At 34.5% G+C, this 13,828-nt stretch overlaps 1 protein-coding gene across 1 annotated transcript in view; it reads right to left on the reverse strand.

The window, feature by feature from the left end:
• Fto (FTO alpha-ketoglutarate dependent dioxygenase) overlaps positions 1-13,828 on the reverse strand; it is a 391,986-nt gene that overhangs the window by 219,454 nt on the left and 158,704 nt on the right. Inside the window, exon 6 of the mRNA XM_010629684.3 lies at positions 932-1,011. Coding sequence (XP_010627986.1) covers positions 932-1,011 — 80 coding nt within the window. The remainder of the gene's footprint in view (positions 1-931; positions 1,012-13,828) is intronic.

Raw genomic sequence — 13,828 nt, forward strand, 5'->3', positions numbered from 1 at the left:
TTAATTCTCTCGTAATTACTGTCTTCTCACTGGAATCCATTTGGAACTCTAAAGTGATTACTATGAGTTTTCCTCATTTATTAACTTTCCATACTGAGCTAGTAGGATCCCCACTGCCAAATGGTGGCAGAATCAAGCAAGAAAATTTGGGCTACTAACATAATTGGGATAGTCAGAAATTCCTTTATACCAATAAGGTTCAAATAGCATAACTAATAATGTGAAATAGGAAGAAAAGGTCTAAAGGAGTAGGGGAAGTGGGAAGGGTAGGGGAAAGGAAATAAGGGAAAAGAAAAAATATTAAAAAAGGAAAAAATGGAAACAAAGTCTTTGTAAATCGGGACAGGTGAAGCGGGGTGAAGGGAGGGCAGGGGAATGGGAAAAAATTAAAAACCATGTAAAGGTACAAGATCTCAATGATGACTGTAACTGTATTGTTTACATAAATGTACCAATAAACTTAATGGAGAAAAAAAATTCCTTCATACCACTCTAAGTTTCTCCTATGTTTACACTCACATGCCCAAAGTCTCACCAAAAAGTTCAGGCAAATATTCATTAGAATCCAGCCATAGCTAATAAATGACTGAGCATACATATTCATTCCATTTCCTCTGCCCATCTCTTGCCCTTGATCTTGACAGATTTAACACCTAAGAAATCTCAAACTAGTGACATCTACCAATGGTATTTACCTTCTCCAAGAAATGCAACCCCCCCAAAACAAAATACACTTATCCCATGCTGTGAACATACTTTAAAATTGCAACCAATAGTACCCAAAGCTAAAAAAGTAAGTAGAGACTACAGTCAAGTTAGATGGAAGCAATTTTCCTATCAAATACTCTTCCAAAGCTCTATGATAAATTGCTCACTCAACCACTTCTGTCACATCCAATTAAGTGTGAATCACATTTTTATTTATACTTACTTCTGCCACTCGGTGGGTGGAACTAAACCGAGGTTGTGAACCAGCCAAAACACAGTGTTGGTGGGTGGCATTGAGATCATCTGCAGGAAAAATACCAAAGCAAATTTTTAAACACGTTTATTAGTCAGTATATACTATCTACTATTTAACTAAAACAGAAGGTAAACAGTAAATCTATCACATAAGGAACAACAGTAACTAAATAATTAACAATTACCTTACATTCTTTAATCCATTTCTTATAAGAAAGATGGATATCTAGATTATATTTAACTATATACATATGTTTATACATACACACACACACACATATATACACATATACATACATACATATATATCATCCAAATCAGGTCACTTTCAAAAGTGAAGTTGTACTTCAAAATTATTCCAGAACAACAAATGTAAACCTGGATTACCCTCAGCCAACATGATATATACTCACCCTACTTATGCAGTCTTATGATGTCCACCCACTAACAGTAATGAAAAGTTTACTATTTATGCATTGTGCTTCTTTCTGTTTCATGTGGCAGATCTACTTGTAGGTATGTCTTTGTTTATATACAGTAGGCCAGAGATGAACATTTTCATTTCAAATCTGCCTCTTTCTCTTCATAATCAAAATATCAATTTTGTCCTAACAATTTTCCAGGCAACAAACCAACAAACTCAGCACATTGCATGTCTGGCTCTCAGAATAGAATCTGAGCATTGAGATTCGTGATTCAAGAATGAAATAGATGGTGAATTTATCACTTAAAAAATACTCCTAAAACCACAAGCAGTGGGAGAAAAATCAATGACCAAGTTGTTGCATATTCTAAGAACTTATGCTATACATTCAGCAAAATTAGTACCACCTTTGCCTACTAAATTACTTCCTCTGTTACAAAGAAAATAGATAAACAGTACGTTCCCCAACATATAATTTCCTTTATAAGCACCACAAACCCCTTACCAAGATACCTAGATAATAGTTTAAACTATGAATCAAAGGCAACCAGTCCCCATGCATGTCAGCAGAAACAATCTATAATGTAATCTCCAATCACAGAAAGGAAATGCAAAATGACAACTGAAGGACTTCCATTTCCAGATTATGGAGTAATGGTAACACTGTTTACTCTCGGATTTAAAGAACAATAAAACAAAGCAAAAATATAAATCAAAATTTCTATCAAGAAACAGGAATATGATACCAGTGAAAAGAGAAACAAAATAGGGAGGCCTATCACTGCTGTTACTTACTACCTGGGAACAATTTCAAAGTCAGAGTAGGAAAATGTAAGTCAGTTGAAAGAACAAAGACAGGAAGGCAAAAGCAGCAAGCTTTTCAAAGCAGGCTGTAGGAACAGTAGAACTTGCACAGAAAGAAAGCAAGTAGAGATCTGTTGAAGGGTCTCCTCCAGGCTTTAGCTAAGCACTGATGTGTGAATAAGAGAATGAAAATTCCCAACAGTCAAAAGCAAGCAGCAGAAACAGTAGGCTGAACAAATCTCAGACCTCATTCAGGACCAGAACATTTTGTGTTCCCAGTAGCCAGAATGCTCCTACTATGAGATCCTAGATAATCCTTAGAAAAAGCATCACCTTAATAGTAAAGCCACATTAACACTAGATTAAAGGTTGTTCTAGACCACCTAGCAAATCTTAAAACGAAGGGTCAAAAGGGTTAATTTACTGATATAATGTAATTATTCATTAGGGCAAAATCCAAGAATATTTAAAAGGATACAACAAAATCAGGCACACAAAAAACACAATGCGCAATATCCAGCATTCACTGAAAAAGTAACAGAAGACAGTAATGAAGACATCCATATAAACATATACACATTTTATATACATCTATATATGTGTTTGTATATCTTTCATCATATATATATAGAAGCATCTAAGATGTATAGTATCTGAAACTAAAATCACATTAAAATTAACAGAAATTTAGATACTACAGAAGAAAAAGTGAACTAGAATATTCAAATACAGAAAGCATCCAAAATAAAGGAAACAGAGAAAATATACTACCAAAAAATTAGTTTATGACCTATTAAACAATATTAAGTACTTTACCATAAATGTAACTTGTTACCCAAAAAATTATTGTTGAAGAAATAATACTCCTCAAAATCCAAGTTTGATGAAAACTACAAGCTCAATGACTCAAGAAGCTCAAAAAGCATAAAGCAAAATAAAATAAACAAGACCAAACTAATGTATATTGAAATTTTCAACATCAGTGATAAAGAAAAATGTTAACAGGAAGCAGAAAAGGGGACATATTCAACACAGTAGGTCAAAGACAAGAATGAATGCAGACTTCTCAATCAGAAGACAATCTGTTGACATACTCAAAATACTCAAAACAACTGTCAATCTAGATTCAGTCCCAACTAAAAAAAAAAGTAGCCCAAAATAAAAGTAAAATAAAGACTTCAGAAAAAGCTAAAAGAATTTGCATTCATTAGACTTGAAATTCTTCAAGTAAATAAAAAACATCAGAATTAGACCTGCTCAAAGCAATGAAAGTGCCACCAATAAAAATATTACTAAGATAAATTATTTAGAGCCAAAATAATAACAATGTATTCTGAAGTTTATAACATAAAATAGAAGTAAAATGCATGTAAATAGCACAAAGGCTATGAGAAAAGAAATAAAACTATTTAATAGTTTATCACTACTTAATAGTAATATTTAATAAGAAATACACTCTTTAAAGTTTCTGACACTATAGGAAAGGTAGTAAAATAACATGTGATGATAACTGTGGTAATTTAAAGATACTAAAAACCCAAGAGTAGCAGTTCTCAATCAATATAATTTTGTCATTACCACTTCCCTCTCAGTCTTCAAGGGACCTTTGGCAGCATATGGAGACATATTTTTAGATGTCACAATTGAGAGGGAACAGAGCTTCTAGTGAAACCTCATAGAAGCTACATTCTGCAATTCATATGACAACCCAACAACAACAAAAACTATCCAGCCTACACATCAATAGTTCTGAGGTTAAGAAATCCTAACCCAAGGACACTAGTAACAAAATCAATCAATCCATCCATCAAAGAAGTATAGTTAATAAGGCAAAAGTAGAGATACAATGGAATAAGAAAAATATCTAAATTCAAAAGAAGCAGGAAAAGGAAATAATATACAAACCATAAAAAATAGGAAAATGTTATAAAATAAAGTAACCTCTCCACTAATTAGGAAAAGAGATCTTAATTATCATTATCAGACATCAACAGAAGATCATCACAGTTCCTACAGACAACAAACAAAAGGACGATAAGGGAATATAGTGGGTGATTTAATGACAATAAATTCAACAACCTAAATACAACTGACAAATTCCTTCAAAGATACACTATCAAATCTCATATAGTCCCATATCTTATTAAAGAAACAAAATTTATAATTAAAAATCCCCTCAAAAAGACATCTTCAGGTTCAGATAACACCACTGCTGAATTTTAACAAATACTTAAAGAAAAACTAGTATCGGGCCAACCCTAATTCTTCCAGAAAACAGAAGCAGAAGAAATATCTCACAAATTATTTTATAGGAGGAAAAATATCCTGGTCACTCAAAGTGATGATATATCTAAATATATGAGGCCAAAGCAGACTGACTCAAAAGTAACCTAAGAGAATTTTCTGGGGCTGAAGAATATATTCCATATTAATGACTGTTGTAGTAGCTACATAAAGGCACACACATTTAAGATTAATCCAATGGTAGCGTTTAAATTGGTGGATATCCCTACATGTTAATCATCTAAATGAAACCTCAATAAAGCCAATTTTAAAATTGCCAGGACTTCCCATTTCTGGTCTGGCACATATGGAGTTTAGGAGTCATCATTCCAGTCTGACAACAATAACAAAACAACTCTCTTATGACCCATCAACAACTCACCTATGACCCATTAGAGGAGAATGTAAGGTAAGCCATTGCCACAAACGCAGGAGAGATGGGTTGGAAACTGACAATCACAACTTCACAGCTAGAAACTAGCAAGCAGAGGCATCTGTGGGAACCCATTCCAAAGAATAAAATCCTGAAGGATTAAGGAACTCTTGAGATTATTGTGAGGACAATGCATAGAGTTAAAAAGTACAAGAGGATCTAGTCACAGGGTGGGTATTTTTATGAGTTTTTTATGAGTTTTATTTTTTTAATGAGTTTTATTTCTAGAAGTTCAGCCAGATTCTCAGAGTGAAGGTAAGAGAAAAATCTCCTCAGCAAGAGGACTAGAAATTAACTATTATGCACTATTGCAGAGCATTGTGTTCTTAACAAGGACTGCTCTCAAGAGAAAGTATTTACCAAAGTTTAGCCTACTGAGGTTTATCAGAGCCGAGCTGACCTGGGGAAACTATCTACCTAGTCCAGCCAGATCTAGCCATCCATGTGGAAGAATAGAAACTTCAGCTCCTTTTACCCTTCTATGTGGAAGAAGAGAAATATATAACTCGAAAACCTGCTACCCATCCTATCCTAACCAAGAATGAGAAAAAAACTGAGAATCATTTATAAAGTTCACCATTCCATGGTACAGTAACACAAAGACCTAATCATAAAATTATAGACTACTTCCCCTCCCCACATACCTCATCACCACATCACTGAAGGTCTACTTACTGCAATTCCATTTACAAGTATATCATGTCACCCCATCACGAAAAAACACTACAAAGCATTTTAAAAGAATACAGCCCGAAAAGTCTAAACAAAACTCAGAACCAGAGTCAGATATGACAGGAATATTAGAATTATCAGACCATGAATCTTTAAAAACTATGATTAATATGCTAAGGGCTCCAAAGGACAAAATAGGAAACATGCAAGAACAGATGGGTAATGCAAGCAAAGGGAAGGGAGTGCTAAGAATCAAAAAGAAATGCTAGACATCAAAAACAGTGCAACAGAAATGAAGAACGCCTTTGATGGGCTCATTAGAAGACAGAACATGCCAGAGAAGAGATCTCTGAGCTTCAGAATATGTTAACAGAAACTTCTAAAACTGAAAATTAAAAAGGAAAAGGGACTTAGAAAAACAGAACAGAATATCTGAGTAGCATGGAGCAACTATGGAAGGTGGCCTATATGTATAATGGGAATACTAGGAGGAAATGACAGAAAAGGACAGAAGAAAATTATTAAGAATGGGCAAGTCATTTTACAGTTTCCCTCTGTCTCTCTTAGATAGAAGGTTTCTTTCCCTCAATAAATTTTTCCTACACTTAAAAAAAAAAGAAAATTATTAAGAATTTCCATCAATTAATGTTAGACGCCAAAGCACAGATCTAGGAAATTCAGAGAACAACCACCAACCAAAGTAAATACTACTGTTACTAATTATATTCAACACCTATGCATATCATATTCAAAATGCAGAATACAGAATATAGAATACCTTAAACAAAGCCAGAAAAAATTATCTATAAGAGAGAAAAGTTAAAAGTTGTATTTGATTTCTCTTTAGAGACCATGCAAGGAAAAAGACTGTAAAGTGAGCCAGGTGGGGTAGTACACACTTTAGTTCTAGTTACTCTGGAGGCTGAGGAAAAAGAATCACTTGTGTGCAAGAATTAGAGAGCAGCCTAGGCAACATAGTGCGGCCCTGCCTTAAGAAATATAAAAATGTAGGGCTGGGGATTTAGCTTAGTGGTTCCGCCACCTGCCTTGCAAGCACAAGGACCTGAGTTCAATCCCCGGTACCAAAAAAAAAAGAAAAGAAATATAAAAGTGTAAAGTGAAATATTAAATGTTGATTGAAAAAAAAACATATCGACCTCAAATTCAGTACCCTGAGAAATTATCCTTCAAAAGTAAAACAGAAATACTTTCTGAGCTAAAGAAAAACTGAGGGAACTGTTACTTGTGGACCTGCACTGCAAGACAGAAGGACAATGGCAAAGGTCAGAAACTTGGATTTATATAAGGAAGAAAAAGTATTAGAGAAAGAACAAGTAAAGATAAAATAAAATCCATTACCCTTAATTCATCTAACAATTTATTCACAGTAATATTAGGAGCAATGTATTCAATTGTATATGCATATACACTATATGTGCTAATGTAAATTTAGATATAAATGAATATATGTTTATGTAAAAAGAAATTACGAACACTTTGTTACTTTAATGCACTTGCTTAATCTGTGAACCGATACAGTAGAATCTGAAAGTAGGCTTGGATTACCCTGTAAACTCTAGGACTCTGCCAAAAAAATTGTTTAAAGTATCACTTATGCTTTAAGAAATGAAAGAAAAGGTGGGTGCAATGGCACATACCTGCAATCCCAGTACTCTGGGAAGCTAAGGCCTTTACAATTACTTCTGAAGTCATAAAAAAACAGGCACAAAAGCAAGGCTTAACTCTGTGCTGTTTATCAGCAACTAAATTTAAATACAGAAATACAGAGATTGCAAGTAAAGGGATGGAGAAAGATGCACCATATCAACACCAATCGAAACAAAATTGGAGTACCTATATTAATTTTAGAGAGAAAAAATTTCAGAACAATAAAGTGTCACAAATAGAGAGGTAATGCATAATGACAAAGAAGTCAAGTTTCCCAGAAAATAAAACAATCTTTAATGTATATGCACTTAACAATAGAGCAGCAAAATTTTAAGGCAAAAGATGGTAGATAGCAAAGCGAAAAAAAACAAATCCATGATTTATAGTTGGAAATTTAATCATTCTTGTCCTAGAAAGAGATGCAACAGTTAGAAAACTTAGTAAGGGTATACTTGAAATCAACACCACCAATCAGCTAACTATAATTGATATCAATAGCCACTTCAATAACAGCAGAATACATATTTTCATTAAGCTCAGATGGAGCAGTCACCAAGATATACCACCAAGATAGACACATTATCAAATTTGAAACAATGAACACACCACAATGGAATTAAACTAGAAATCATAAACAGAACAAGTCTTTAAAAATCCCAAAATATGCGGATACTGTACAATGTTCTTATAAGCAATCAAAATAAGTTGGATACAGTGTAAGGAATACTCAGAGAAAATTAATAATAATAAAATCTTCAATGGTTGACAGGGGTTATAGGGAGAAAGGGATGAACAGGTAGAACAGAGCATTTTTAGGGTAGTGAAACTGTTATGTATAATATTATAATAGTAGATACATATTATTCATTTTTTAAAATCCATAGAATATAAAACAAGAAGAGTAAACCTTCAAAAAACTATAGACTTTGGGTGATAGTGACACATTAACATAGGTTCATTAATTATAATAAACTATCATTCCAGTGTGGGGTTGCTAGTGGGGGAAGCCATGCATACCTGGAGGCAGCCATTTACGAGAATGCTCTTCTTTTTACTCACTTTTGCAGCAATCTGAAACTGATGTAAAATAAACAAATACCTCTACTTTAAAATATACATATAGTGACTGAAAACATTTGGCAGTTTATTTAAGACTACCTGGCTCACTAGTCTGAGAACAATAATATGTAGTTACCTAAGTACACAGAATGTACACAAAGCTTTATAGGAAAGAGATGCTGCGGTGTAGAGATGATCTGAGTGTCCCTCACAGCTTCAGGTGTTGAAATTTAATCCTCACTGTTAAGCAATTAAGAGGAAACTTAAAGAAACTTAAAATGATTTGGGTGCTTAGTGGGCGGGGCTTTAGGGAAATTACTGAGTTTGGGTAAGATTATTAGGATGGAATCCCTTGCTTAAATCCTGGTAGCTTTATAAGAAGAGGGGAGAGACCAGGCACACATATACATGCACAAACACACTCTCTGTCTCTTGCCATGTGGTGCTTATAAAAACAAGAAATAGACCAGCTCTTCCCTATGGCATGCTCTGACGCTACTGCTGCAGCTGTCTTAGAGGATTCAGCCACTACAGAAGTTATCAGCCCTGACCACAGGAAACTTGAAGCATGGACAAATCTCAGATGACTCCACCTGGAGCTGCTCCTGCTATCCTCCTGTATCTTCCAGATAACAATGCCACAGAATGCTTGAATCTGACCTTGAATCACCAGAGCCATAATAGAAATAACTTTTTTGCTTTGTGAAGATGGCCTATCTCTGGCATTTCGTTAGAGTAATGAAAGGTGACTAATACAAGAGAAGACTGCAGGCAAGAAAGAGTTGACACAGGAAGACCAGTCAGGAAGCTGTTGCAGTCGGTTATGCAGGAATTGCTACTGACTTGGACTGTAGTGACACAGGCAATGAGGAGCACTGATTAGATTCAGAATGTTTTCAGGAAAGCCAATAGAACCTTTTAAATGGATTAAATAATCAAAGTGGAAGAAAGAAATGGATCAAGAGCAACTTTTCCTATGAAAGGTGATTCAAGGTGAATTAAGTAACAAACCTCAAGTCACTACATAAATAATACAAAATGCAACATGAGGTAAAGAGGAAAGTATCCATAATACATTTGGAGCTTTAAATGCAAATATAAATATAGCTATGCCACCCTGAACGTGCCAAATTTTGTTTGATGAAAAGGGCTGACTGACCATTATGTATTTCTACCACTTTGTGTTCTCTGAGGAATCTAGCTAAAGACAATCCTCAGTATTTCTGGGTGATCATGACTATTTTGATTAAGGGGGGTTTCAGAATCAACCAAAAAAGTACAGGGTAGTAATTAGAAGAGATTTTCCAGGCCAGATTCACAGCTGAAACAATTTCTAGGAAATGCACAAATACCAATCTCAATTACCTAAATAAAAGCACTGTTATTTTTACGCTACTAGTAACAGAATCCACAGACATCATGAAGGGAAAAATCGTCTTAATATTTATTAAGTGCTTTTATTCCACTGAGTGATAAAGTGATGCAGGTCAGCTGGTAAACATAACATTATCATTAATACTTTGGGCTTGTACCTTCATTTAAATCCTTGGCAACTCCGAAATCAAACAATTCTTTTGAAATTGTTCCTGTCTAATCCTTTATGACTTTTAGGGAAAACCCTATAATTTTAATTTAAGAGCTTCTACTTTATCTAAAACTCCAAGTCTATAAAAGTGCTCAAGCTTCATAGATTGCATAGCTCAAAAGATATACTAAAGACATTCCCAGATTTTGAAGACTGTTCTTAAGGATTTTTACATAAAAATACATGAAAGAATGTCTATTTGTCAGAGTAATCAGAATACAGCTAAAAATTGACTTATCTATAACTGGAATCTGAGATTGTAGACTATTCAAGGAAATATAAAAAAAATAATAAACTCTCGGTCTTTGTTGGATAACAGCAGCACACCCTGGAAGTTGGTGAAGAAAGCTCTGAACATTCATTGTAGCATGAAATAACTCGTATATGAAAGACCACAGATGCAGAAGCACAATTACACAGGGTAACCAATTCATATGCAAGACTTCCCTGGTTCTAACACTAAAATTGTTACATCCTCTGATTCTCCCCTTTCCACAGACAAATCAGAACAGGTGGTCACCCTAAATATACTCCCACACCGATCTCCTTGGTTTTGTGGTCCAGTGTGTCACCAAGGCTATTTCACCCAAATTTCTTAAAGTAATAATCAGGAGCTTTGCTAAAGGCATTCTTGAGGTAAATAGTCCAATAGTGAAATCCAATCTCCTAGCTCCACATAATCACTGAACCTTTTCATTCTTACCTGTCTACTTTCATCTCTCAATCTTAATATTTATGGCTAGGCCGGGGATTTAGCTCAGCAGTTCGGTGGCCTGCCTTGCAAGCACAAGGACCCAAGTTCGATCCCTGGTACCAAAAAAAATAATAATAATAAAATAAAATATTTATGGCTTTATTTTTCCTAGATCTGGAGACATCCATGAGTGAAGATATTTTCAGAATTTAATAGCCAATGAAAAAAGAAGATGCCAGATCAGACACAGGCTGTTCCTAGATTGTCAAAGACATGTTCAATGTTCAATGAAAGATTCAAAACAGATCGCAATGTGTGGTAGTGCTAAATATTAGGGAAATAATGCCAGAGAGGTAAGAAATTGTGCTTGATATATATATACACACACACACATATATATACATATGTGTATATATATATAGTATATATATATACACACACACACATATATATACATATATATATATATAGTATATATATATACACATATGTATATATATGGAATGAAAAGAAAGACAAAGAAGACTGCTATCTCTCTGAAAAAGCAGCATGCTTAATAAATACATAATCAGATGCAGAGAGGATTCACATTCTAAGAAAGTGGAGAGCAAAAGAACAAGGAACACTACAGGGCACTCACAGGCAGGACTCTTGCTCCTATAGGGCAGCATTATATACCCATAATCCATGGTGCTCATGGACTTGGGTTGAGTTACCATTACAAGCTATCACTTTGAAAAGGAAAACAGACATAACTGAGGTGAGAAACTAGACCAAGGAGCTATGCTGGAGTGGGCAAAACCTATCACTATTTGCTCACAATGCAAGTATCCATTCCATGTAATGACAAGCAAGTTATCAAGCACACTCCAATTTATCCAATCTCTCATCTGGCTATGTAAGAATACATTTTCTTCCTTCCTCCTTCAAGGGAAGAATTCTGCCAGGAATCCATATTAATCTTCCATAGAACTAATCTCAACTATCTGCCTTTGAGGCACTACTATTCTGTATTAGAAAAGAAGTGATCAAAAATATGGTGAATGTTAAAAAAATTTTTTTTAATTTATCATGGTAAAGACACACTGCCATTAGTCCCTCTCAAAATATTTCCCCTCACTTTAAATACTTATCCATTATTCCTGTTACTTTCTCACAAAATTCTAGAGGTCCTCATTCGTATCTATACAAGGTATGATAAAAAATTACAGTGCAGCCGGGCATGGTGGCACAAGCCTGTAATCCCAGCACTTGGGAGGCTGAGGCAGAGGACTGCTGTGAGTTTGAGACCAGCCTGGGCTACATAGTGAGTTCCAGGTTAGTTTCAACTACATAGTGAGACCCTGCCAAAAAAAAAAAAAAAAAAAAAAAAAAAACAAGAAAAGAAAAATACAGTGCATGCTGCTAGTGAGTGCCATCCAACAGAAAGGCAGCCTGATAAAAAGGTTACAGTGCATCCTCATTCACCTCTTCATGAATCTGGCACCACCATGTGACTTCCCCAAAGTCAAAATGTCCATGAAAAATAAATGTTTTTAATCCATTCAGGATAGCAAGACAGCCACAACAGTGCAATTAAAGATACTCAAAAAACACTTCTTATAGGACTGCTTTAGAAAGTGACAAGTACAATGGGCTAAGTGTGTTTGAAACTAGGAAGAGTATTTTGAGAGGAATTAATAACAATGTGTCTTTAAATCTAATAATCTTTTAAAATTTAAACCTACACTATATTTTTAATCACAGTATACTGTATAAGGATAAACAGATAAAGAAAAATCACCATACTTATATACAAAAATGCTATAGTTCAATGGAATGGAACCATGTTGACTAGAAAAAGGCTCCTTTGAAATGACAATAAAAAAATTAGAAAATTATCCATTTTGCAAGAAGACATTGCATCTGTCAAAATGGCACAAGTAGACATGAAGATGGAATGGTATGAGATCAGGAAACAGCTTGGAGTTGGTGTGTTTCAACAGAATTGCTTTGTTTAAAACAATGATGGAGTAAATGGCAGAACTATGCAGCAGAAAAATCAAAATACTGAACTAGGTAAATGAGCTCATGAAATATTAGAACTTAGAAAATGAAAACTTGGTCAAGGAAAGACAGGGCATGAGGTGCAGATTCTGGAGGCCAAAGTACCAATAACAAGAATCTTTGAAGGAAGGAAGAATATAAAGTAGTGAAAGACCAATCAAATAAAAGAATAGTTCCCCAAGTCGTGAAAAGACCTGAGTCTACACTGCAAAATAATTTGGCCAAGTATATAAACTTATTTTCTTTAAAAATTAAATGTGACATACTAACAGGTCCAAAGTGGAATGCTGCTTACCAAAATGAAAACAACATGAAGATAACCTCACATAGCTCCCAAACATAAAATATCAGAGGCCATGGAAACAATATCTATAGAGTTTTAAGGGAAAAATTTATTACCCAAGAATCTTACTACCATTCAAAGAGATATCAACAAATGAATGTATAAAAAGTAACTCTCAGGTAATGCAAAGAGACAGAGAATATGTCACTGCCAATCCCTGCCATTAGTCTTCATGAAAATTGCAAAAAAAAAAAAAAATACTGTAACTGACCAAGAGAGCAAGTAAAACACAATCAAGAACATCCACTATACAAAGAAGAGTAAGAAGTATAAGAGAAAATAAGTCATTTCAATCATTAACCATTACACCATCTTAAATTAAAAGGTTATTTAATGCGTGTTTTGAAAATAATACTTAAGAGTAAAGATGGTTCACCTAAACTATATATTTAAAATCTAAGAAATTGAAAACTATATATTAAAAAATAACAGGAAAGGGGGTAGAGGGATTAGATAAAGTGTATGTTAAGAAAAGTACTAACATCTCCACAAAAATGTGCGCAAAAGTTGATGAACCAATGAATTAAAATAGAAGTGTACAAATTCAACCTCATGAATACATAAAGGAGTAAAACTTTTAAAAACAACATGTTATTTTTATTCATCAAATTAGCAAAATATTTAAAATTGTAATGCTCATCATTGTTTAGACCAAGGTAAAGTAGGCTGGTGGAAGGAGCTAATGACCACATTTTATATACTAAAGAAGGAATGTAAGTGAAAACAAAGCCGGGAATGGTGGCGCACGCCTGTAATCCCAGCACTCCAGAGGCTGAGGCAGGAGGATCGCTCTGAGTTCAAAACCAGCCTGGGCTAGCCTGCCTCGCAAGCACAAGGACCTGAGTTTGATCCCC

This window comes from Fukomys damarensis, unplaced genomic scaffold (genome assembly GCF_012274545.1).
Source record: "Fukomys damarensis isolate Sample0158 unplaced genomic scaffold, DMR_v1.0_HiC HiC_scaffold_32, whole genome shotgun sequence".
In the NCBI taxonomy this organism is placed as follows: domain Eukaryota; kingdom Metazoa; phylum Chordata; class Mammalia; order Rodentia; family Bathyergidae; genus Fukomys; species Fukomys damarensis.